Genomic DNA, 26336 nt, shown 5'->3' with positions numbered 1-26336 from the left:
TTTATTGTTAGGAGCATAGAGTTTCATGATTATTATACCTTCTGGTTGGATTGTAACTTCTATCTTCATGAAAAATCCTTCTTTGTTCCCTCTAATGCTTTAGGATTTGGGAATAATGATTACATGAACCAACATTAACTAGAACCTGTGTGGGCCAGGCATAGACATGAAAGAGCGTTGGTCCTCATCCATGTGGAGAACACAGACACATGGAGGTAATATACTGTAGCAGGAAGAGTCTGGACTTTGGAGTCAGACAGTTCTGTGGTGAATTCTGAGTACTTCCTAGTTGTATGTCCTTGGGGACATGTGCTATGTTGGACTTTGAGCCTCAGTTTGTTCATCTGTAAAATGGGGTTCATAGCATCTACTTTACTGGACGTTGGTGAGGACTCACTGAGATAACGAATGAGGGGATGAGAGAAGCACCCTCAGAGTGCCCTGTATTGGTAACTCTGTCATCAGAGCTGCAACTGAGCCACGGGCCAGGAGAGCTACACCCCCTGCCCATCCGTGCCTCCTCACAAGGCCTTACAGGCAGTGGGGCGGGCACCAAACTTGGATTCAAACGATCTGAGCTATGCACCTTTAATTGGCTATCGAGTTGCTCCCCCGTGAGTCCCAGTTGCATGATCTGGGAAATAGGGAGGACCGCTCTGCCCTGCGTGATCCATCATGGGGTTGGCTGGGGATGGAATGAGATAACGAAAGGGAAGGGGCTTGGCATGATGACGGCACTGAGGTCGATGTGTCCTTGGCTTCAGGTGGGCTGAGGAATGGAAGGAGGCCCCCAGGGTCCCTGTCACCTCTCCTGTGCCCGGGCTGTGAGGAGGTCCTGCCAGCACAGGGTACCTGAAGTGGTAGGACAGAGTCTCCTCATTATTTCAGTCTCCTGGCGTCGTCTGCCTTTTGCAAACTTAGTGCTCCCCTGCCGGGTCACTGTCCTCATAGCAGCTACTGTCGAGCGCTGGCTGAACAGCCGGGGCGTGTGGTCTGTGTAATTGATAGAACTATCAGTGCTGGCAGGGACCTGCTGTCCCCACCATTTTCTATAAGAGGAAACTAAAAATTGACCTTCCCGACTCCTAGTCTAGAGCTCTTCCTACCACACCTCCAGCGCTGTTTTACTTTCCAGCCTTTTGGCTTCGTCAACAGTAAAGTCAACATCTGTCCCAGAGCCCCCGGCGGTGCGGCGCCTCTCTGCTGCGCAGCCCGCGCTCTAGGGCGGTCGGGCAGGCCTGCTCGGGTCGCCGGGCACCGCCCAGCAGTGGGCGCTGGCCGTAGCGGGGCTGGAGCCGGGCTCGCTGGTCACCAAATCCAGTGGCCAGGGAGATGAGCCTCAGTCCTTCCTTCCATGAGTCTGGCCACTGACAACCTCTTCAGGTTGTCCTGGATCTCACGTGGCTTGGAGAACAAAGGCAGAGGCCGGGCTTCTCTTGGGTCTGGGGCTTGGTCCAGCTCTAAGAGTGCCAGCCGGAAGTGCAAGCAAGCGGGATGGGGTGGACAGAGCTGGCGTTCTCTAGACAGGGCTGTGGGTGGAGAGAAGGCGGAATCGTGCTTCCCTTGCCCTCCGTTCCCAGTGTGCCAGGAGTCCCTAGGCTGTGGCTAGCTGGTGACCCTGGCTAGAAGGACATCAGAGAGGCAGTCACCTGTGCTGGCTAAGGGTGTGAACTCTGGAGCCAGACTGGGTTCTAATTTCAGCACTGCCACTTAAACCTCTCTGTGCTTCAGTTTCCCCATCTGTAAAATGGGGATATGAAAAACTGTAATTCCTTATAGAATTATTGAGAAGGTTAGAGTTAGTTTTAAAAATTGCTTAAATCCTTCCTCTCTTGAGTACCTGTTTAGGTCCTCCTAGGTGCCTGGTATGCTCTGAGCTTTCCCATATATTATCTTATTTTTTTTTTTATCCCAATAGCACTGTGAGGGAGGGAGGCATTATTATCTTCATTTTATGTGAGTAAACTGAGGCTCAGAGAGGGTCAGTCATTTGCCCAGAGTCACACAGCCAAGAAGCAGAGCCAGACTTCCTTCTGTGGACGTGAGAAGTGGCTGGGGGGAGTGCCATCTGGCCGGACACTGGCCCAGACCGCCTTGCAGGGGAGGAGGGCCCTAGGGGAGCAGACTGTTCCATGAGAGGCTGTAGCAGCTGTGACCATGTCAGCTGGGTCTGTGCCCTTAGAGAGCTCGCAGTCTGGAGGGAGAGCCAGCCGATAAACAAACACACAAATAGCCCGCAATCACAACCAGGCCACTCCCTGGCAGGGGGTGGAGAGGCGCTCCACAGCCTCCTCTTTGTGGAAAGTGGGAGAGCACTGGACACAGAGTCAAAGGTGCCGACGCTGTTAGGCTCTTGCCTCTATCACTTATGGGCTGTGGGAACTCAGATAAGATGCGACTCCCCGTGCTTCAGCTTCCCCGCCTGCAAAACAGGGATGGGGAGAATTTCTTTGCAGATTTGTTGGGAAGATTAAATGAGAAGCACTTGAAGATGTTTAAAACTGCTAGTGTTGGCAGGGCATGGTGCCTCACGGGTGTAATCCAAGCACTTTGGGAGGATAGCTTGAGGTCAGGAGTTTGAGACCAGCCTGGGCAACATAGTGAGACCCCATCTCTACAAAATATAGAAAAATTAGCAGGGCATGGTGGCATGTACCTGTGGTCCCAGCTACTTAGGAGGTTGAGAGGGGAGGATTGCTTGAGCCCAGGAATTCGAGGTTGCAGTGAGCTATGATGACACCATTGCACTCCAGCCTGGGAGACAGAGTGAGACCCTGTTTCAAAAAATAAAAATAAAAAAGAATTTGTTATGGAGGTGGTCCATGAAAAAACAAAACAAACCCAAAAAACCCTGCTAGTGTTAAGTGTTCCAAAGGTTTTGTGCAATCACTGGAGGTGGATGGCGCAGGCCCCCACTCTCTCATAGCCTGGCTATGGCCATGTGAGGCCCTGGGACCCCAGATTTATAAAATGTTGCAGCTGAGAACCATCTTCTAGCCTCTATCCTGACCACCCAGGGCCTGCGAAGGCAGCACTAAAGGTTCATAAACTATTCTCCATGTTTCCCCAAATCGACACAGAACGGTTCATTTGCCCGTAAATAAAACAGCAGATTTCTTTGCTGTTGGCTGGAATTACATGCTCTCAGGACAGAGCTTCTCTCATGCTGAACAGAAGTCGACTGGCACTCCATGCATCTCTGATTGATATAAAAAACAGAGGCAGGGAGGGGGAAGTGACTGCCTAGCAAGGGGACAGTAGGTCAGAGGGGCGTCAGGGACTTTGTGCTGGGGCTGCAGGGGAGGAAGTCCGGACCCCTGGGGAGGGCCCAGGGCAGGGCTGTGGAGGGGAAGCCCAGGGCAGGAGTGCCAGGGAATCCTGAGCTGACAATGGCCTCATTAAGGAGCGGGCGCTGTCTGGGAAGAGCCCGCAGCTCTGGGGGTGAGGAAGTAGTTGACTGATCCTCTTCTCCCCCACCCCAGCCAATGGAGCAATTGTCCTCTGCTGGGAGGGAGCTGGGGCCACAGCCTGGGAACGGCTGGACACTTGCCCTCGGGGCCACCGATGTGGTCCTGGCTTTCTCGCCTGGCCCCAGAATGGCTCCTCTGTGCTGGAGGCTGAGTTCAGGCCCCAGGAGGGCTACGGGGCCCTAGCTCTTCCAGCTGGCAGCTTAGGGCAGGGATGCTCACACAGGGCGCCCCACTTCCTCTCTGCCCCCTTCTGGGAAACCTGGGCTCAGCCCACTTCCCGTAGCTCCCCTGTGTTCAGTTCCACCCCCGATGCTTGGCGGCCGGCTGCTCGGCTTCCGGGTCTCAACCGCCTCGCCTGGGAAGTGGGAGCTGAGGCAGGAGTGCTTCCCCGCTGGGTGGGTGGCCCTCCTGGGGCTGTGGGCTTGGTCGTCAGGACGGCTGGGGCTGCCTGGCACTCGGTGGACAGGGGCTGGGCCGCCAAATTCCTGCCATGTCTGGCACAGCCCTGCACAACCAAGGATCATCCTGCCCAATGCTGATGGAGGCCCTGCTGAGAAGCACAGATGGATCAATGTTTTCCGCCATCGTTTTTAAGGGAGAGCAACCCTGTTTCCAAATGATGTGGCGAGTGGGGACTCAACGGATAAACAGATGAAAGGGGCAAGGGTGGTTAGGGCTGGTTCAGGGCACCAGGCACTCGTCTGCCCCCGCGGCCCCTGCCCAGTGTGGCCCCCGCCCAGGTCCTCACACGGCTGACATGGGTTCTCTGCAGTTGGTGCGCGCTATTTGGCCGTTCTGGGTGTTGTGTTGGCCGGGAGTCTACTCGGATTGGTTGGACTTCTCCTGAAACCGGGCCGTGTCTGTGCCGTACCAGTTGGCACTCTTTACCCCTGTGTACCAGTCATGGCGTGTGCTTTTGTTTAATTCTAAGAGATATGATGGGCAGATGTGCTTTGGGGATAACTTCTTGTGGCTGTGAATTGTCCTTGGCCTCCTGGGCCTACCTGGACCAAGCTGGCTGACTTGGCACACCCCACGGCCAGGAGAGCAGAGGGGTTCCCAAACTTGATGTTGCAACTATTACAGGGCCGCCTGCAGGGACCCCAGTTCAGCACATCTCCCTCCCAGGCGACTTCACAGAGTGCAGACCAGGATGACAAATGCTGGCTCAGACGGGGGCTGTGCACAGGCCACTGCCTCTCTCCAGGGCCCTGCTGCGGGGCCTCCTGCAGGCTGAAATGAGAACTCTCTCCTGGAAGCTCCACATATCCTGGAATTCCCTCCTCTGTCCTGTCCTATTCCCTGTCCCCCTCTGCCTGGGGTCGTTGTTGGGTGCATGTCCGTTTTATCTGCCCTAGCACCCTGCTCAGGGCTGTGACTAATAATGGTGTTAGCAGGCATCTGTGTGTCCAGGCCCTGCTCTGAGTGCCTTATCATCTCATTTAACCCTCTTGACAATGCCGTGAGACACCTGCCATTATTATCAGCCCGTTTACAGATGAGAATCAGAGGTAATTGAGTAACCTGCCCAAGGTCACACAGTGGGGGGTGTCCTGATCTGACCCGGCTCACAAACACTGAGCACAGGGAGGGCAGCCAGCACTGTGCTCTGCCCCTGGGTGAGTCGGGCCTGGTGCTGTTATCAGTGTTACCAATGAGAACCTGAGCCTTAAGACCTCCCAGAGGTTTGTGCTTAAGGAAAGATCCCACGGATGGAGAACTGCTGGGGTCCTGGGGAGGATAGCTCATCTTTACGGGGTGTTTGGGAGTCATAGCTGTTCTCTTGTTTCATCTTCACGGCAACCAGGGAGGCATGCATGGACAGTCCCCATTTCACAGATGAGGAAACTGAGGCTTAAAGAGGTTGATTTACTCAAGGTCTCCCAGGCAGTAAGTGGATGGAGCTAGATTTGAACAAAACTCCGACTCACCCAATATCCCATAATTTTCCCATTGCCCCACAAGTCAAGATTGTGCCAAAGTCAAGAAAACTAAAAGAGCCTGAGATTTGCCACTCCCCAACCCTCCCTGGGGGGCTCCGAGGCCAGCTCGGGGTCCGATGGAGACAGAGAGGTCTGTGCCCTGTTGACCCAGTTCTGTGGCGAGGCTGCTCGGGGTCAGGGAAAGGTGCATTCTTCCCTCGGCTCACATTACCCAGCCTCTGGCTTCCTGGAATTTTTGTGCAAATTCCAAATCACTTGGCAATAAGTTCTCTTCCCCACACTGTCTGCAAACAGGAACTGAGCACCCTTCAACTTCCAGACCACACACTTTCACACCCTTTTCTGCTTTAAACTGGTGCCAGGGCCCTCCTGGGGGAGAGCAGATCTGATAGGAAACCGGGAGTCAGAGTGTGGGCAGAAGAGCCAGGCGGGCAGACACCGGTGTTGGATAACACCGTCCTGGCCACGCTCATCTCTGAGAAAGGACCTTGGACCCAGTGTAAGTCCCTGGCCTGCTACTTCTTGTGCCACTGTGGGGCTGCATTTCCCCTGTCTGGGTCCCAATTTCTCCACGTCTTAAAGGAAAACAATGATGCCATCCTGGTGAGAGCATCAGGTGAGATTATGTATGTGAAGAGGTTTTATCACTATAATTATTTGACTACCTGGAGGTCAAGTGTGTCTGCCAGTGTTGTTTGGCAGAATCTCTGTGATGATGGAGAGGTTTCATATCTGTGCTCTCCACACGTGGCTACTGGGCACTTGAAATGTGCCTAGTGCTACCGAGGAGCTGGATTTTAATTTAATTTTGTTTAGTGAGGTTAAATTCACATAACATAAATTAACTATCTAAAAGTGAACATTTCAACGGCATTTAGTATATTCACAGTGTTATGCAAGCATCACTTCTATCTAGTTCTAAAGCATTTGTGTCAGCCCCCAAAGAAACCCTGTGCACATTAAGCAGTTGTTCCCCGTACCCCCCTTCCCCCAGCCCTTGGCAGCCACCACAATAGTTTCTGTCTCTATGGCTTTGTCTATTCTGGGCATTTCATATAAATGCAGTCACACAGTATATGACCTTTTGTGTCTGGCTTCTTTCACTTAACATAATGTTTTCTAGGTTCTTCCATATTGTAACAAGCATTCCCCTCCTTTTTTTTTTTTTTTTTTCTTAGAGACAGGGTCTTGCTTTGTTGCCCAGGCTGGAATGTAGTGGGATTCATAGCTCACTATAACTTTCAGCTCCTGGGCTCAAGCAATCTTCCCTCCTCAGCCTCCCAAATAGCTGGGACTACAGGCGCATACCACCATTGCCAGATAATTTTTAAATTTTGTTTTATAGAGATGGGGTCTCACTATGTTGCTCGGGCTGGTCTTGAACTTGTGGGCTCAAGGGATCCTTCCACCTCGGCCTCCCAAAGTGCTGGGATTATAGGTATGAGCCACTGTCTCTGGCCTGCAATTTTTTTAATTAAAATTTTTTTTTTTTTAGAGATGAGGTCTTGCTATGCTGTCCAGGGCAGTCTTGAACTCTTGGCCTCAAGTAATTCTCCCACCTAGGCCTCCCAAAATTTTGGGATTACAGATATGAGCCATCGTACCTGGCCATGCATTCCTTTTTAATTGCTTCGTTTTAGTTAATATTAATTAATTTAAGTTTAAATAACTACATGTGGCTGGTGGCGACTATAGTGGTGACAACCAGGAAGCTCTGGTACCTTCTGGGCAGTGAGGCCTCCCAGTGTCTGCTGGTACCTGAGGGAAGCCCACGGGAGGGTAGAAGGAGCCAGAGAATGAATGACTGAGAAGGGTGTCCCAGTTCCCCAAAGCAGTCCAAAGCTTAGATGTGTGACTGGCACACATTTAGAATGTTCTGAGGCCACATGTACTGTATATGTCAACTCACTGAATCCTGGCAGCCGCCCTGTCCTGCCATCATCCCTGATCTACAGAGCAGGAGATGGAGGCCCAGGGTAATGGGGTAGCTTGCTCAAGGTCACTCAGCTGGTAGGCGGGGAGAGAAGGGTCTGTGAACCTTCCTGAGGCCCGTGAGCCTCACCAGGGGCTACACAGGCCCTTTGGCCTGAGCCCGGAGCTGGCCGGGGCAGGCAGGCCAGGACCCCAGCGGCACACGCCGTGCACACCTTGAGGAAGCGCTTTCTGGTTGCATCTCGTGCCAGCCTGTCTGAGCTAAGGGCCCCCTGGGACCTGGGTGCCTCTCTGAGTCAGGAAAGGGTAGCCGATGGGACCCCCAGAGCAGGATTGGGGGGAGCGCCCATCGATTCCCGTGGTGCGTCAATGAGTAACCCGGCCTGTCCCGGGTTACTCTCAGGTGCTCCTAGTGCTCTCTGCAGGTCCCCACTGTTAATTGATCTGGGAAGGGGACTCGGTTAATTGCCCACCCAGAGTAAACAGGGCTGGTTGAAACGGGCTGATAGCAGATAGCTTTCCTTGGCTGTGCTGCCCTTTGCCCTTGGGGAAGGGGAAGGGGCAGTGGCAAGGGGCCCGGAGTGCGGGGCAAGGGGCGGTCCTGGGAGTGTCTTTGCAGTGGGGGAGGGAAGATGGGCTCTTTGGGGCCCGGGGAGTCAGGCTGTGTGTCCTTCTGGAAGCAGAGTCCTCGCTGGGCTCCCCGTTTGCTGTGCCCTGCCAGAGGGATGGGGAAGGGGCCCGCAGGACTCACATCCAGCTCTCCTCGTTCCTCCCTCCATCTGTCTGTCCATCCATCTCTTCATCCTCCTTTCAATATCCTTCCATCCCTCCTTTCTTCCATGCACCCATTCTCCCCTTTTATCCGTTCATGCATGTCTCTCTCCTCCCTCTCTCCTCCAATTCATCCATTCTTCTCTTATTTATTCATCTGAAAGTCCATCCCTCCCTGGTTCTTCCCTCCCTTTCCACCTGGCCCCACCCTGCCACACATTCTGCTTCCTGTCCCTGTGTGGTGACCACCCTTTTCGAGAGAGCTAGGGAAAGGGGGATGGGCCTCCCTGGTCCCTCCAGTGGCGACCAAGCCCAGCCAGTGGGGCTCTGAGTCTGGGCCCCTGTAGCCCTGGCGGAGCTCCCTGCCCGACTGCAGACGTGCTGGCCACTCGCTCAAGGTCAGATGGAGTCCCACAGTCCCAAGGGAAGGACAAAACTTTGTTCCTTCAACCTAGGGACTATATAACTCATTGTCCAAACAGGGACACATTGGAGAGTGAAAGTGGTGCTATTAACACTGGGGGTTACCACACCTGGGCAAGAGGGGTAGCCCTGACTAGTCCTGGGCAAAGAGGGACATTGTGGCCTCCTTCAGTCCCGGCCTTGGGAGGGCCTGTGACTCAGGCATTCTTTCTCTCCCAGAGCTGAGCTGGATTTTGGAGTTGACCCTGTGAATAGACCAGTTGGTCCGAGTTTGGTGTCTGACTCCCTCTGGGATCTGAAGCCCATGCTCCAGGTATGACATAGAATAGTCCCAAAAGGGCTTTCGGAAGTTATCTCATCCAACTACCCTGTATGGAGGGCAGTGTGGAGATTGTCACACCCCGTACAGATGGGGACACTGAGCATGAAGGGATTTGCTAGAGCCTTACAGCTGGAGAGACCCCTAAGCCTGTCCTCGGGTTACTCAGTAAAATAACATAAAGAAAATCAGATCTATAACCCCATTTCTAAGTCCCAAACGTGTGCCTGTTTTACAGAGGGGACACCTGAGGCGGGAGTGGGGAGGTGACTTCCTGGTTATACCCCACAGGCTGTGGGGGGATCTTGCCTTTGTCTAGTGAGGTGAGACAGCTCGACCCCAGGGCAGGCTCTGGCCCAAGGACTCCAAGAACTAGCAACAGTGACAATAGCTGCCATTTTTTGAACCATTGTTAAGTACTGGACCTAACCTTGTGCTTTACATATTTTACGGTGGCTCAGCCAGTTCAGGTGGGAGAACAAGGTGGAGGCTGGAGAACAGCTCGATTTGGAACCCTCTGATCCTGCTCTCCACCCTCCTGTGTTGCTCTCAGGTTGATCCAGGGGCAGAGTGTGTTCTGCCCGGGCCCTGCCACCTCCCATCAACCCCTGACCACTGCAGCTGGGAGATAAGATAGCACTGGCCCATTAATCAGGGCTGCCTGGCAGGGAGGGCTGGGCGTGGGGTGAGACAAGCTGCATCCCAGGTGGAGATAAGCCCCCTCCTCCGGCCCTCTCGGGGGCTGGGCATGGAGGTTGCTGGGCAGTTTGGCCCAGGTGCGGTTCCCAGGTACCTGGATCGGGTGGGTTGGGCCGATGGCGGCGCTGGGGCAGCCCGCGCACTGGGAGGGAGGCAGGCTGGGATGAGAGGAGCCGGGAGGCCTGGGCTCTGGCCTCAGCTCTTGCAGCTGCCTGTGTCCTTAGCTAACTCACTGCACCTCTCTTGGCCTCTGTTTTTACATCTGAAAAAAAAGGGGAGGGGAGACAGGGATTGGACTAGATGACATGAAGGACCCTTACACTTTAAAGGTCATCAGGGACCAGCACTGCGGTGGGTGAGGGGCAGACTCACCTGGCAGCAGGGAGAGGAACAGAGGGTATGTGTGGGCAGAGGTGCCCCTTGACTAAGGGACAACAGGCTGGGTGGGATTTGTCCCAGCACCTGTCTTAGTCACCCTCCCAGGAGAGCAAATGGGTGGTGGCAGTGCGGGGCCTGGGGGGACAGGAGGCAGAATGGGCCCTGGAGCCCCTGTGCACTTCAGGGGACCAGGCCACACAGTGGCTAAGCACCCAGGCACTGGAGTTGTGGTGTTTAATTCAAATCTGAGCTCTGCTACTGCCCTGTGTGATCTCAGGTGGGTTACTCAACCTCTGACACCTCAGTTTCCTCATCTACACAGTGGGCATGATGATAGCCTCTACCTTGTCATTTTTGGGAGGAGCTGCTAGGAAGATGAATGTAGAGTGCTCAGCTCGATGCCTGGCAGATGGCAAGTGCTCAGTAAATATTAGTCCTTATTTCTTTCCTGTTTAGGGCACATTCTCCGTGACCATGCTGTGGCAGAGATGGGGCAGCTCAGCCTCAAAGCAATTGCTGGCCCGAAGGTGCCGATTATAAAGTTGTGTTATAGTTTCATAACTAATAAACATTACACTTAAAATGACCAACATTTATGATCTCACAATAATATAATAAATAATTATAATAAATAATTCTGCGGATCAGGACTTCGAGTGTCCTAGCTGGGTGGCTCTGACTCAGGGTCTCTCGTGAGGTTGCCGTCAAGTGTTGGCCGGTGCTGCAGTCATCTGAAGGCTTGGTTGGGGCAGGAGGATCTGATTCCAGGTCCACTCCGGTGGCTGTTGGCCAGAGACCAAGTGGGCAGCTCAAGAGACCTCATGACACGGCAGCTGGCTTCCCCGGGGCAAGTGATCCAAGCGAGCCAGCCTGGCAGAGGTGCAGCGCCTTCCATTCCTTGTCTCTGAGGTTGCCCACCCTCACTGCCACTTGTTCTATTCACTGGGGACAAGTCACTCCGTCCAGCTGATGCTCAAGAGAAGGGAGGAGTCTTGGGGAATTTGTGGACATGTTTTAAAGCCACCACACACGTGGGAGCGCATTCTATGTCCAGGTGCTCTGTTGTGGGAACAAGACACACGTCTCTAATCCCCACAACCACCTTCTAAGTCAGGAACGGATGAGAACACAGTTCAAAGGGGTTAAGCGCTTTGCCCAAGGCCGCCCAGCCAGCAGGTGCCCGTGGTGCTGTCGGGTCCCAGAGCCTGGCCATTCCCACCACACCAGGCGACCTCCAGCTTCTGCCACAGCCAAGCCAGCCTTGGCTTGGACTTCCAACTGTGTGACCTCAGGACCAGCTGGGGTAAGGGACCTCCTTGGCTGTAGGATGAAAAGTAATGTGCGAGGCACAGGGCACGGGCAGAGCGGGGACTCTCAGAGCCACACAGACCTGGGTTCCAGTTCTGACTATCATTTGCTTTGTGCCTCAGTTTCCTCATCTGTATGTTAGAAGCAATATGATCCACCGGCAGGATGGCTGCTAGGATTAGATGAGGTATGTATGCAGTAGGTGTGCAGTGCTGGCTGTTATGATGGGATGGGCCAGGTGGCTTGCAAGCTGGGCTGATAGAGGGCTGCCCTCCCTCAGAGTAAAATGTTCTCTTACTGGAAGCAACGTGCCCCCTCCTGGTCTGGGGACCCCAATCCAGACCTGGCTCAGTGAAGACAGAACATCTGAGGCATGTTGCTTTGCCAGCCCTGTGAGCAGGCGGAGGCCAGGCCCACACCCATCAGCGCAGGAGCCCCTGGCTGCGGCAGGATCAGGCCAGGCTACCAACTGCCCCCAGCACTCCCCACCTGCCTCTTCGTAGGCTCAGGGGGTCATGGCTGGGAACTCCCTGCAGCCCTTCCCTCTGTCTTCCCAGCGCCTCCCCACATCTGCCCCTGGGAGGGGTCTGCACGCACTTCTCGCTTCTGCCAGCAGAGGGAGCAGGTGCTGTGTCTGGGAACACCGGAGGCTCCAGGTGAGGAGACCGCTGGCAGGGGGTGCTCTTGTCCTGGACTCAGCCCAGAGGCTGGAGGGAGTGGGTGACTTGGTGCAGAGCTGGCAACGGTGGGGGCTGCATCCTAGACCTCCAGGAAAAAGACCAGTCTCAATTCCTTAGAGACCAGGACAAGGAAGAGAAGGGATGGAGTTCCCTGGGCCTGAGATCTCAGATCTCGCCTCTGCCTCACGTGCGACCTAGAGGAGGAACAGAAGTCATCACTGTTTACTCCACGATCCATTGAGTGCCTACTGTGTGCCAGGCCTGCAGAGGAGAACAAAGCAGGTGCTAGTGGAAGTAAACAGGAGGCTGAGATGGGCAGCACTGGGCCCACTCGCTCACCTAGGTTACCAGGTGGGATGGGGGAGCGAGTCTGTGAACGGGAACTGCCTCCTCTGCATTGCCCTTCTCAGCCCTGGGCTCCTGTTGTCACCAGCAGTCACCACGCATCCCCATAAGGACCTGGCAGTGAGCAGGGAGGGGTAGCCCACCAGACACCTGCGGAACCATCCGTGGAGCAAACCGGCTGGAGGCCCTGGCTCCTGGCCTGGCTCAGTCACTTCCAACTGTGTGATCTTGGCTAAGACACTTCACTTCTCTGTTTTGGCAGCTGCAAGGCAGTGGTAAGGATTCCTACGCGGTGCGAGGACCGTGACGTGTTAATCCTGGCTCTCCCCTTGCCAGCGTGAGGCCTTACACACCGTGCATTGGTTTCTACTGCGGCTGTAACAAATGGCCACAAGTTCAGCGGTTTAAAACAACACAGGTTTATTACCTCCCAGTTTCCACGGGTTGGGAGTCCAGGCATAGGTTAGCCAGGTCCTCTGCTCAGGGTCTCACAAAGCTGCAATAGAGGTGTCGGAGGGGGCAGGTAGGGTCATCTGAGCCTTGGGCACTTCTTCCAAACTCATGTGGTTTTGGCAGAATTAATTTCCTGGCAGCTGTGGAGCTCATGGAGGCTGCATCGTCCAGGCCAGGCCAGATCTCTCTGGTGCATCACCATCTTTAAAAGGGCCACCCAGTCAGGCCGCACCCTCCCAGGGTAACCTCTCTTCTGATGAACTCAAAGTCAATTGATCTTAACATCCCATTTCATTCCCTGGGCCTGCCCACACCCAGGGAGAGGGGACTGTGCAGGGCGTACACACCAGGGGGCCAGGATCTTGGAGGCCATCTTACAGTGATCGATATGACAAAATGATTTTTACTAATAATCATGTAATGATCAGTAGTTACTTTCATAACTTGTTCTTTAGTTTTGAAACACACATAAAGGAAGTGTCAATTTTAAAGATATTGCTCAAATTCAGTAAAATGTTGTTCAGGCTGCTCTCAAACTCCTGGCCTCAAGCGATTCTCCCCCCTCAGCCTCCCAAGTGCTGGGATTACAGGCGTGAGCCACCGTGGCTAGTGGCCATGCCTATTAAATGCTAGTAGCATGCCTAGGCATTGTGACACCAAAACAACCCCACTCTTTTCTAACTGTCCCTAGGGGACAATACGACTCTCTGTCGAGAACCCCAGGACAAGATGATTCTAAAGTCCTCTGAACAGCGGTGTTCTGTGAGTCTGTGGTTCTATGATGCTTGGGTCTCAGCAACTTCATCTGTCAAGTGCGCAAGGGAAGGGGAGAGGCTGGGAAGGCAGATGTCTGCTCTTCAGCTCTCCCTGCCTTTGAGGCAGACAGGAATCATTACACAGCGAGAATCAAGATCACTGACTCGCCTCCAGGTGGTCAGAGGAGAAAGGACAGAAGGATAGAAGGGGCCAGGACAGAACTTTCCAAGGAGTGGGAGGGAGGGGAGGCAGAAACCAGAACGCCCAGTCCCAACAAGGGGCCCCCTGCCCCTCCCCAAGGCCCTTCCCCGTGTCCCTGGCGTGGGGGATGGAGGGAGAGCCATCTCCCGAGACGCTGGCACACTGGCCTCTGTCTGTCATGATGCCCTTATTAGTGGCTCCCACATCCATTGGCGGGACCTCATAAGTGGGGCCTGCCTGACCTTTAGGGCAGCAGATGCTGCGTCTGGCAGGGCTCATCAAAGAACCCCGGGACCAGGAGGCCCCAGGCCTGGGCTGGTGCCCAGGGCTCTGCCTTCTCTCCTGCAGGCTCTCAGCCCCTTCCTGCCCCTGGTCTTTGCCATGGTGGGGGCAATTAGGTGGGTCATGTTGTGCTTACCCCAGTGGGTTCTGGTGGAGCCAGAGGGGAGGAGGTGGGTTCACACTGCCTGGATGCCAAGCTGGTTCCCACACTTCCCTACTTGTGTCACTCTGACAAGCTCCCCAACCTTTCTGTCTCGTTTGTTCTCACATCTGCAAAATGAGATACAACAGCCCATGTCTCAGCATTGCTGTGAGGCTTACGTGAGGCAATCTGGGCACAGGATGGAGAAGAGTGCATGCATACAGTGGGTGCTCAGTAAGTGGTAGTCCTTGCTATTCTGCGTGGAGCCCCACCTCTCCCTTTGTCCCCGGCCCTGGCGACTGTGGTGCACACTCTATGCCTTGGAGGGTTCAAGCCGTTTGCTGCAGGTTCCACCATCAGCCAGTGCGGGCAGGGGACTGCCGCCTCCAAGCACACGCTCTCCCACCCTGCAGCGAAGAGAGGGGTTCCTGGGAGGGAAGGAGCAGCCTCAGTGTGCACTGAGCCCCAGCTGCCTCCATGGTAGAGCTCAGGGAGCCCCTCCCTGCAGACACAGGTGCAGACGCGGGCTTGCGAGCACTGTTAGGGCGTCTTCATCTTCAGCTATATACCGTGGTGGAATGTGTGCCGGGAGCCCGAAGCGAGATGCCCTTGGGAACTGCCCAGGCCTTAGGGAGGGAGGTCTTGACAGGCCCATGAGTGGCTCCCTGAGTCCCGCCAGCAGCTCAGGAGCCTGCTCTGCTCCATGCTAGGGAAGGTCGCACACAGTGCGAATGGGAATGGAGCGGGTCTCAAGGGCCACAGCCAGGCAAACAGGGCACCGCTGGGGCCCCTCGCTCCCCCCCCAACAGGATCCACCCCGGCCTTCCCGGCTCGCTAGCTGCTAGATGGGGAGAGTAGGACTGTGGCTGGTGGGGGGGGACAGAGGGGCTTCTGGCGATGTGCTGGGTCTGAGGTCAGAAGCCCCACGTGCCAGTCCTGGTTTGGCATTCATTATTATGGAGTGTAGTATTTAAGCTAACAGAATAGTTACGGTGCTCTCACTACAGATGCCAATGAATAATCGATATGAATTAATAATGAGAATAACTATTTTTTAAGTGCTCACCATGTGGCAGGCATTGTGCCAAGTGCTGTCTGTGAACTGTGTCCTTTAATCCTCTTGGGAATCTTAGGAGGAATCTCCCTTTTCAAAGAGGAAACTGCACTGTGACAGATGGTGACTTGTCATGGTCACACGGCAGGCAAAGGGTGAAGGCTGGGACTGGATCCTGTGATGTCTACTTCACAGGTCACCCTCTGTGCCATGGACAAAAGTGCCATCTATTCTCTGAGAGCCACTCTACCTCTCTGAACTTCCTCTGCTCATTAGCAAAATGGTTTTAAATACTTTCATCCTGGTTACGTCAGAGGGTAGCAGTTAGAACCACTGCATGAGGGATGTCACGAGTACTTGTAAGTTCATTCATTATTTAAACAGTGATGAGTTATGGAGCCCTTATCTTGTGCCAGTGGCTATTCTAGGGCCCAGAGATACGGCAGTGAACGGGACAGGCAAGGTCCCTGCTCTCCGGGGATCTATACTCTAGCATGAGAGTGGGGAGATGTACGAGCAACAAATGAATGAATAAACAATATGGTGTTTCTTTCTTAGAGTGCTCAGCACTCAGATTAAAATAAGAGGGTGATGGAACTCAACGTACATCAGAGGGACCGACAGAGAGAGGCAGTCTGGGTGGTTACACTTGGAGTTGAAGGCTGTTGACACAAAGGAGCCAGCCACGGAAGGAGCCTTACTGGGGAGGAGAGAGTGAGGGGCTGTGACGGGTGGCCGGAGCCCAGCAGGTGGAGGGAGAGCAGCACGAGAGGACAGGCAGGCTGTCGCCGGGCTTCAGGCCTTGGCGGGGCGTTTGGATCTCGTTCTCAGGGCACCTGGAGCCGGGTTGTGTTGCAGTAAACTAGACCAACAGTGGCATAAACAAATAGAAGTTTATTTTTCTCACTCGAAAAGAAGACTGGAGCCAGATGGCTGTTGCTACTGGCTCGGTGGCTTGACTGGGTTTGGGCTGACATTTTTGTGGCTGTCTGTGCTCTCCTCCTCCTGCTGTACGTGGTGTACACGGCAGATTCTGCTGGCTTCTCCTTAATCAGAACTGCTCTTAGCTGCAAGGGAGGCTGGAAAGGGGAGCCAAGTATAGGAATGAACTTTTCTGGTCCTAAGGTAGAAACAGGAAGGAGAGCTAGGCTGGAGGGTGGGAGTGGAGCCCGAGATTCTACATTTTAGACACGCTCACAGCAGATGCTGCTGGAAGAACACAGGTGGTGCCACTGCAGAGTTTTAAGTAAGAAAGTACTCACCTGATTTCTGTGGCTCTGGGGAGAGTCCAGCGTAGGGAAGTGTGGGGACACGAGGAAACCAGTTAAGAGACCAGAGATCACTTGGTCACTTGGGTTAGAGTAGTGGCAGGAGAGATGGGGCTGGTGGTTAGGCTTTAAAAAATGTATTTTTTAACTTTCTAATTTTTAAAATCATAAAATACACATAACATAAAATTTACCATTTTAACCACTTTTAAGTGCTTATGGTTCAATGGCATTAAGTACACTCACAATATTGTACAACCATCACACTATTCATTTCCGGAACTTTTTCATCACTCCAAACAGAAACGCTGTACCCATTAAACAATAACTTCCTGTTCTCTGCCCTCAGTCCCCGTCACCTCTATTATACTTTCTGTCTCTACGAATGTGACTATTCTGGGTGCCTCATATATTAGAATAATACAATATTTGTCCTTTTGTAACTGGCTTATTTTAGTTAGCATAATGTCTTCAAGGTTCATCCGTTTCCTTCCATGTTAGGGCTGGATGACATTCCATTGTATGGATGCGCCACGTTCCCCTGCAAATGGATGTGGGTCGTTTCCACTTGGCGGCCATGGTGAATAAGGTGAATAAGGCTGCTATGAACACTGGTACGCAAGGATCCGTTGCATCCGGTGGTTGGTTTCCGCTGTAGTTTGGAGCAGGACCGTCAGGACTTGCTGACAGGAGGAAGAAGGCAGGAGGAGGATGAAGAATGACTCCTGGGTTTTTGGCTTAGTGGTGCTGGTGGTGTTTATGGAGTTGGAGAAGAAGCTGTAAAGTGCTCTGCAAACATCAGGTAGCATTATTTTATTCAGAACTGTTTTAAGGACTTATCAGCCATGAAATTGTCCTAATAAAAGGACCAAAACCTCCCTTTAATAAGTCACGCACCTGGGGCCTGGGCACTCGGGTTTCCATCCTCCCCCAATAACCCCGCATTTGAATCAGCAGTTGGCAAAGTACGGCCCACGGAGCAAATCCAGCTCACCACCTGGTCTGTGCTGCCGAGCTAAGAACAGCTTCACATTTTTAAATATAAAATGTGAAGAAAAAGACTCTGTAGCCCTTCAGCTAGAACAGTTGGTCAGTTTTGCCTCTTGGCCCTGCGGAGCCCAAAATATTCACTCTCCGGCCCTTTGCAGGAGTCGTTTGCCGGCCCCTGGGCTACGCAGCCGCGGCGGCTCCACCAAAGGGGACGTGTGCCACCGAAGGGGACGTGTGCCGAGTGGGAATAACAAGACACAGCATAACAAAACCCTCCGCAGCACGGCTGACCTGCTGCTGGAGCGGTTTTCTGTTTGGACGCACACGTGCCAGTTATAAGACACGGCGGCCACACGCCCTCCCCAGCCCGCCGTACCACCCACCCCGGGCGGGTCCTCCGCGGCCACCACCGCAGTGACAGCTTCAGCCAGCTGAGCCTCTGGGACCCGTTCACGCCACGCCGTGCTGTTCACCAGAACGAGTGATTTACTCAGCTTCTAAATTTTAAATGGTGCCTATGTTCCCCAGGAAGCTGTCTGGTTTAGAAAATTGCCAATAATAAATCCATTTTTGAACCTCAAGAAAGGTGTTCAAGTTTATAAGAGAAAAGCAATCTCTCCTCATCCTCGCTAAATACATGCTGTGTAAATAATTACAAATAACGGGTTGAATGGGTGCTAAATTATCAGCTTGTCACAATGTAATCATGCCTCTTATTTTTCTAATTAATCATGCAAAAAATCCATTTGCTGGTTTCTCCCTGGTGAGGCCTCCTCCCCGCTCCTAAATGACCCAGGAATCCGTGGTGCTTAGTCCGTCCCTGGGCTTAGTCGCGCTTGGAAACGCCTATCGGAAAGACATCAGGAGAGGGTGACCCCTCCACTCCGGGTTTTCAATGGCTGGGACCAGTCCTGGGCCGTCCTGCAGGGATGCTCTGCTCTGGTTTTCATGCAGGTTGTGGGCCTGCCCGACTCTCAGGCTCTCAAAGGGCTAGTTCTTTAAGTTCATGTTCACTCAGCTCCCTGGGGGCTGAGTCCTAAGAGGCAGTGAGCTTTGGTCCCAGCCTGCACCCCCTCCCTGAGCCTCTAAGGCCAGGGGTTACATCTAGACCCAGGGCATCCTCACGCCCCTCTGCTTGGAGCCTGTTGTGATTTCTACCAAGTTGGTCTCAGTCAGCATCAAACCACTTCACTGGAGTGAAGCTTCTCAAACTCTCAGGACGTAGGATGCTATGTCCTGACATGGGGATGTCACCTTATCCGCCTTTGAAGGTGCAGGGGTAGGGCGGGACGTCCTTCTAAGTTTACCCACCTGCTCTGCAGTAATTACTTCTGTGTACCAAGGGAGACGGGGAGTGAAGGTCTTTGTGGGCTACAGGAGGTCCTGGGCTATGAATGTCTACTTGATCCGCCTTTGCATAACCAAGAGGGGCTCCCAGGAGTCTCTGCGCCCAGGTGAGAATATTGGTTCCAGGGTGACTTGCTGGTTCACCTGGTGGAAGTGGCTAGCAGCCTCTGTCCTGTGAAGTCCATGCATTCCACAGGTGTTGCCCAGCACCTCTGACGTGCTGGCACTGTCCTAGGCACTTGGGATACACCAGTGAGCAAAACAGACCAAGATCAATGCAGAGCCTCAGCTCAGATCTACTGGGTTTGAATCTCTAGGAGTGGGGCCACATGGCGGTGTGTTAAGTTCTGCTCTTGAATACAGTGCGGTGCTGGGGCCCAGATAGCTGGGTGTGTGTGTCCAGGACACCGGAGAAGGCTTCCCACAAGAGGAGGTGTTTGACAGGGTCTTGAATGCTGAGTGGGATTCACCAAGACACACAGGGGCAGGGCAGGGGAGGGGCACACCTGTGGGAAGGTCTGGACGTGAGCAAGAGCTGGGTGAGCTCAGAATGGTAGGATCCACTTGGCAGGGGCCTGGGATGATTTAGGAGCAGGGTTTGCCCACAGAATTCCCAGTTTTTTGCAAATAAATCAGTTCCAGGAGGGGCCACTCAGAGAAGACACCTGCCTGTGGGGTGGCCTGGGGCCTGCCTCTGGGGGGGGCTTTGAATGCTTTGCAGAGGGTTTGGACTGTGTGTGCGTAGCCCCGTTCTCAGGGTCCCCAGCAGTGAGCAATGCTGCAGGGTGCTGTTCCCACAGACCTCAAGGCTGGTGGTGCCCCTGCAGTTGAGCCCTGCCCCCTTCACATCCACGGGTTCCGGGTCTCCCCAGGTCTCCCTCCCAGGGCTGGCTCTGTGGGTGCCTGTCCCAGAGGAGCTCCTTGACACTCTGGCTCATCCCCGACTGTTCAGGCGATCACATTGAATAACTTCTCTCCTTCCTAGGTGCTGCGTGCCACACCTCCTGATTTAGGTCCCAAATTCATTAGCACCTGCTTTGTTCTTGCTCTGGGCACCTCCAAGGGTGGGGATGGTTCCCCTGGGCCTGTTTTCTAAGCTCAAAGTGGTTCTTTGTGTACAATGTTTCTGACTGTGGGCTGGGCCCCAAACCTTGAGTCCCTGAAACAGCAGCAGGTGGGAGTTTAGGGCAAGGGTCCTCGAGTTTGGTCCTTGGACCACACGAGCCTGCGTCATCCTGTTGGAAGTGCACATCCTCAGCTCAGATCCACTGGGTTTGAATCTTCTAGGAGAGGGGCCGGAGACGGATTTTTGGACATGCTTCCCAAGTGGTTCTCATGCACGTAAAAGTTTGAGGACGACTGGATAAGAGAGGAACTCCTTAACATCTTGGGAAGCTGGGGTTAGGTCTCCTTGCTTGGATGCATTTAGCTCCCAGAGGTACGGGGGTCTTGGCCCAGCTGGCCTCTGCCTGAGGGTGTCTGGGTTTCCAGAGTCACTAGCCATGAGGCTTTTGCTCCGAGGGGAGAGGGTGAATCTTCCTTATTTAAAACTAAGTTTCCTTCCCTAGGATGTCACCTGTGGCTCTGCTTCTGCCTGCTGGAGTCACACCAAGCGAGCCCAGTGCTCCTTCCAGATGGCAGCCCTATGGACATCTGAAGGCTGCTGTCCTCCCAAGATCCTCGGCTGGCTTTTGTGGCCAGTCTTTATCTGTTGTGATCTCTAGACACTGCTCTCCTGGGTGCTCTCTTGAATGATGACTCTGGGCTCTGAACTGTCTATGTAGTCTTATTTAGTCCTCCCGGCATCTCCTTAAGGTTGGCTTTATTATCTTCATTTCGTAGGTAAGCAAATGCAAGCCGAAAGAGGTGAAGACACTTTCCTAAGTTTACATGACTAGTTTGTGCCAGAGCTGGGATTGGAACCCAAGGTCTGCTAGGACTCCAAGGCCAGAGTGCTTGTGTGACCCCCCCGACTTTATGGACAGAGAAACTGAGGCTCAGAGAATTAGGACTACCTAAATCACACTGCAGCAAGCGGGAGGGCTGGGCTTTGACCCCACAGCCTGCATTCTTAAAAATCCTAAAAATCTGCCAAATCCTGCCTTCCCACGTGGCCATCATGCCACGCCAGAGGCTGTGCCGGGGGACACAGGGCTGGCAGGCACGCAGCGAGCTTCACGAAGAAATATCGGTTAATAGGATTATTGATATTATTCTTAGAGATTGACACTGCTCTCACCTGATATGACTTATATATATATTTATGGACAAATATGCCTGCCATATCAAAGGGAATACATTTTTTAACTTGACATACTATGAGATGACTAAAATCACTGTGGCTTAGGGGCAGGGAGGCTGCTTCCAGCCACGCTTGGGAGTGACTGGTGCCACTCGCTACCACCAGCGTGTACGTGCCCAGCAGCTAGCACACGCCCAGGTGCTGAGCGCCCCTGTGGCAGGTCCCGGGGCAGGTCCTGTGGCTGTCCATTCACAGTCAACCCCCTTCCTTGCAGACAGAACCATATTTTGTTCTGGTGTCAGGTAGCCGTGTGTTTCCTGACCCTTCTCCAGCCCCAAAGCCAAATATAAATTAGCTCAAACCTGTCTTCCCTCTGAGTACATGTGCTCCCGGCCCCCTTGCGAGGGGTTGCCTTAGGTGTGGGCATGTGGTAGGTGCTCAGTGGCCTAGTGACTGGCCAGTGAGCCGCCAGGAGAAGGGCGTACAGGGGAGCACCTGGGACCAAGGCATACACTCCTGTCTTTGTGTGTTACTGTGTGAGCATGAGATGTTTGTCACTGTCACAGGTCTCTATGACCACGTTGGGCAAAGCCAAGAGAAAGCCAGGGATAACTCAAAGTCCTGATTTTGTTGACCACTGAATTGACATCATCCGGAAGTCCAGAAGTCCCCTGCCTCTAGGTTTCTTGGATGAGATAATAAATGTCCTTATTACTGAGCTACTTTTATTGGGGCATTTTGTTACTTGCAGCCAAAAGCATACCCTAAATTCTTACGGTCCCCAGAGAGCTCGCAGGGCTGTTGGGGAGACAAGAACCACGTTCAGGGCTCAGTAGATCGCTACGTGGCAGCACTAAATCTTGGCACCAACCACGGTATAGCACTCACCAACCACGTGTGGCAGCAGTAAATACCACGCACCAACCACACCGCATAGCACGACACACTGCTGGGAGAGAGGGTGTGATCTGCTCTGTGTCTGGGAAGCACTTGCAGAGGAGGAGGAGGGAGCTGGAGAGTGGGCGGACTCGGGATTCAGAGGGATTCAGAGCTTGGGGTTTTGAGACCTGCCTCTACCACTCACCAGCAGTGAGACCTCAGGAAACTGACTTAAGTCAATTTGGCCTCAGTTTCCTCATCTGTGAAGTGGAGATAATAATAGGGCCTAAATCCTGGGGCTTTGTGAGGATTGGAAAAGACATTTAGCACGGCACTGGGCACACAGCAAGCTCTCAAATGAAACCATTGTGATGATTATTCCCGAGGTATGAACACCCACCTGTGAGGACCCTGGCGGCAGCCAGACTCCTGCCACCTGTCCCGCACCAGCCAAAGTGCTTTCTTCCCTCTGCGGGCCTAGGCTCAGGTGGCAGAAAAATCTTTGCCAGAAGAAAATTCTCGCAAAGATCTCTCTCCAGGATGCTTCTGTTGTGTCTTGCTTGTGCTATGGTCTTGTTCTATGTAGTTTTGGATTTTAGGGCTCAGCTCTGACCTGGAATCCAGACTTCTAGCTTCGTATTGATTCTGAACTAGTCCCAGATTGGTGGCTTTTTTCTGGCCATGAATTTGGAATCCCTGGTTTTGAAGATCTTGAGATACCCCTCTGGCCTGCCCCTGTTGGATGCTCTGAGGATAATCGTCCTCTCTGATGAATCGGCGCATAGGCAGTGTGGATTGGTGCTTCTTCGCCCTCTGCCTGCGAGCTCCCTGGACGCCAGAGGAGCCTTCGTGTCTGCACAAGTGAGAAAAGTATCTGAAGCCTCAGGTCTGATCTTTAATTCATGTGGCTTTTGCAGCCTACTTCCTGATAACACAAGCAGTTTAAAATAATTTACCATCAGGAAGGAAGACAAAAAGCTGCCATAGCTGTCCTGTTCATTAATGCATGGATGGCAGTTGCATTGAATCCAGCTATTTTTTAGTATCGGGCTGAATTGAAAAGAGATCACCTTGCCTAGCAGATCAGTTTCTCTCCTCTGCCCAAGGTTACAATACGTTAAAGACCCAGATCCATGTAACTCTGTGGCCGTAAAGGGCAATGGCTATTTGTGCACTAGCGTTGGGTAATCACTGATGAGAGACACCTGGAATATCATCAAAGCAGTGGGCCATGGTTTGGCTTTTGTTGGCAGGCTAGACAGTCCAGGAAATGATGAGAATGCACTCGTTGGCCTGGTGATGCCACGGAGCTATGACTCCTGTTGCCCTCCAGGTCTTCCACTGGCCTGCTCCAGCTTCTTAACCTGGTCTCAATCATGTGACTTGAATCCTGCAGCCTGTGTCTGTCTGCCTCTGCTCTTTGAGTCAGACAGGATACAAGTAACAGAAGACCCAGCAGGCAGTAGGTTAAATCATAATGACACTGAATTATCTCAGAATCTGATCCAGAGTTGAACAGATGAAAAATGTCAACAAGGACTTAGGCCCTTTGGATCTCTCTGCACAGCCCTTCTCATTGTGCTTGCTTTTCTTAAGCTTGTTACCTTTGGATGGCAGGATGGCTGCCACAGCTCCAGCCATCATGCCCTCAGTCAACCACATTTAAGGCAGGAAGGAGGAGGGAGGGGCAGTTTCTTCCATTGTCTAACTCTTACACCAGGAAGCAAGAAGCCCTACAGCAGATTTGTCCTTATGTCTCATGGGCTAGAACTGTGTCCTAACTGCAAGGGCAAATGCGACAGGGAGACTCTGGGAAAAGCGAAGGAGAGGACAGCGTCGGCCTTAGCACAGTCATGACTCATCTTCTGGGGCTGGAACAAAAACCGGAGTCTGCAGCAATTAAGCGGAGGACATGACTAGGGTGGGCAATCACGGCGCCCACCACATCTTTCTAATTCTCTGTGCCACCAAGCCGCTGGCTGAAGCCATCACATCCACCCCTTGCCTGTCTGAGGAGACCTCAGGTCCTGGCCAAATGGTAAAACATCCCTTTCGTTGTTGGACCCTCCTTTGTAGCGGCTGACGCCCTCTTCGGGCCTTGTTATACAACCTGTCAAAGGGAAGACATGTCCTCTCTCATCTAACCTTGCAGGGTTGCACTCTGGGCCGTCTGAAGGCTATAAATGAGCCAGACAGAGACGGCTCTCAACCCAGCACATCCCAAAGACTGCTGTCTCAGGAGAGCAGAGGTTTTACCGAAGAAAAGGCTGACCATGAGCCTCCCCACAAAATTATTCCCCAAAGCAAGTTTGGGTAAAATGACTGTCCCTTGTAATTGGCTATTGCTATAGACAAATAATTGCACACATCTGCCCTGCTCTCAAATGCAGGGTGGCCTAGGAGGGACACGCTTTCTTCTGCAGGTAGAAGCGAGGGCACATGTAATCCTAGCTCTCTGGGAGGCCAAGGCGGGTGGATTGCTCGAGGTCATGAGTTCGAGACCAGCCTGAGCAAGAGTGAGACCCCGTCTCTACTATAAAAATAGAAATAAATTAATTGGCCAACTAATATATATAGAAAAAATTAGCCAGGCATGGTGGCACATGCCTGTAGTCCCAGCTACTTGGGAGGCTGAGGCAGTAGGATCACTTGAGCCCAGGAGTTTGAGGTTGCTGTGAGCTAGGCTGATGCCACTGCACTCACTCTAGCCTGGGCAACAAAACGAGACTCTATCTCAAAAAAAAGAAGCGAGGGCACAGACTTGTGAGCCTACGTTTGAGTCTGGCACGGGCAGTGTGACCTGGGGCAAGTCCTTGAACTCCCTGGGGCCTCTGTTTGTGCCCCTCTAAATGTAGCCACCCTTCGGGGTTGCTGTGAGGATGAACTGGGGCGACTGAGGCCAAAGGACCGTGGGGAAGAGGGCTGGAGTGCTGTAAGTGCGGCCTTACTGCCTGCTTTCAAGTCTTCTTCCATGAGCACGTTTTGAATTATGTATTTGCACTTGAACTTGGGCCACCTGCTGGCCAACTAACTAACTTTGTTAGAAATCAGGACTATGACTTATTTGGGAACGAGGTTCTCACACATCGTTGGCCTTTGTACCTCTTTTTAAGCTTTCCCACAGAGCAGGTAAGCAGGTCTCCAGCTTCTTGGTTTATGGGTGCCTGTGGGGGGCCTTTTCTCTCCTTTCTTCCATTGCTATTTTTTTTTTTATTATTGAGGTGAAATTTACATAGAGTGGGGGCGGAAGGTAAGAAATTTACATACAGTAAAGTCCATAAATCTTTAAATGTACCGCATAGTTTATGTATTTTTTTTCTACATGTATACACCTGTGTAAGCACCAGACAGATCAAGGAACATCTCCATCACTCCAGAAGCTTCCTCAGCCCTCCTCATCAACACCCTCACCCTCCCCTTCCCCACCAATCCGGCCTGTCCTCACATGCCCAGCTGGGGGGCTTTAGGGAGGGAGTGGATAGCGCTGGTGCCCCGAGAGAGGTCTGCACTCTAGGGGCTGCTCACAGAACACCCTGGGGTGTTGGAAGTGGCAGGTACCAGGACCGGTGAGTTAGGCATTAGCGTGGCCCTCCACTGAGAGTGAGGGGACTTTCAGACAGGGCCCACCGTGCTGACCGGCAAGGCTGATCTCAGGAGTGGTAAGGCAGGAGGTCCCCCATCCCTCTTGCTGGCCCGACAACACATACCTTCACCTGCTCGTGTGTGTTGGGGCATTTCCTGGGGCCCTGGCTGTGCCGGCCCTGCTAGCACCAGGTGCGAGGATGCTCAGGGCCTCTCGTCCTGAGGGCCTTGCTGTCCAGACAGGCTGCACATGGGTGGCCACAGGGCAGATCTGGCCCTCAGATGTGCTTGTTTGGCTTCCACAGTTTACAAATGTGGAAATTGCCCATACAGATCAGATTTCTGACTTCTCTTGACAAATTGGGAGATCTGGCAACCCGGGTCTACCTTCCTCCCAGGCAACAGATGGTGCCACCGTGGCCCTCCCAGGTGGGCACGCCTTCTCCAGTTCCTACAGTCCCCATGACTCCCTCTGGCCTCAGCCCACCGCTCTGCAGGCATTGCAGCTCACGGGGATGCATGGGGGAAGCAGGTGCAGCCGCACAGGGGAGGGAAGGAGAGGTGACCTCCTTAGAGGGTCCAAGTCTTCTCGGGCTCTCCCGCCTCAAGGGGGACGAGTGGATCCGATCCTCTCCAGAGAGAGGACTGACAGTGTGTGCTGGGGGGGGGCGGGGGGAGAGCAAGATGCTGCAGTGGTGGCACCAAGGTCCGTGGAGGTGGCTCTCAAGGTGGGTATGGAGCACCTGGGTCAGAACCACCTGGGGGTGCTGGCTCAAAACGCAGACCCCCCCAGCAGCATCTGGAGGGCCGTTCCCCAGGTGGCGTCCAGCTGACCTGTATGAGAACCACAAGAGGAGGAGGCTGGGGCTGGG

General features: G+C 53.3%; 1 protein-coding gene across 1 annotated transcript in view; it reads left to right on the top strand.

Annotated features, from left to right (window-relative positions):
• ZFYVE27 (zinc finger FYVE-type containing 27) overlaps positions 1-20516 on the top strand; it is a 53854-nt gene extending 33338 nt beyond the window's left edge. The window contains exon 12 of the mRNA XM_076009881.1: positions 20330-20516. Coding sequence (XP_075865996.1) covers positions 20330-20418 — 89 coding nt within the window. The 3' untranslated portion in view covers positions 20419-20516. The remainder of the gene's footprint in view (positions 1-20329) is intronic.
• The last annotated feature ends 5820 nt before the right edge of the window (positions 20517-26336 follow it).

The sequence above is a fragment of the Microcebus murinus genome, chromosome 14 (genome assembly GCF_040939455.1).
Source record: "Microcebus murinus isolate Inina chromosome 14, M.murinus_Inina_mat1.0, whole genome shotgun sequence".
NCBI classification, from domain to species: Eukaryota; Metazoa; Chordata; class Mammalia; order Primates; family Cheirogaleidae; genus Microcebus; species Microcebus murinus.
This window is presented reverse-complemented; position numbering and strand designations above follow the sequence as displayed.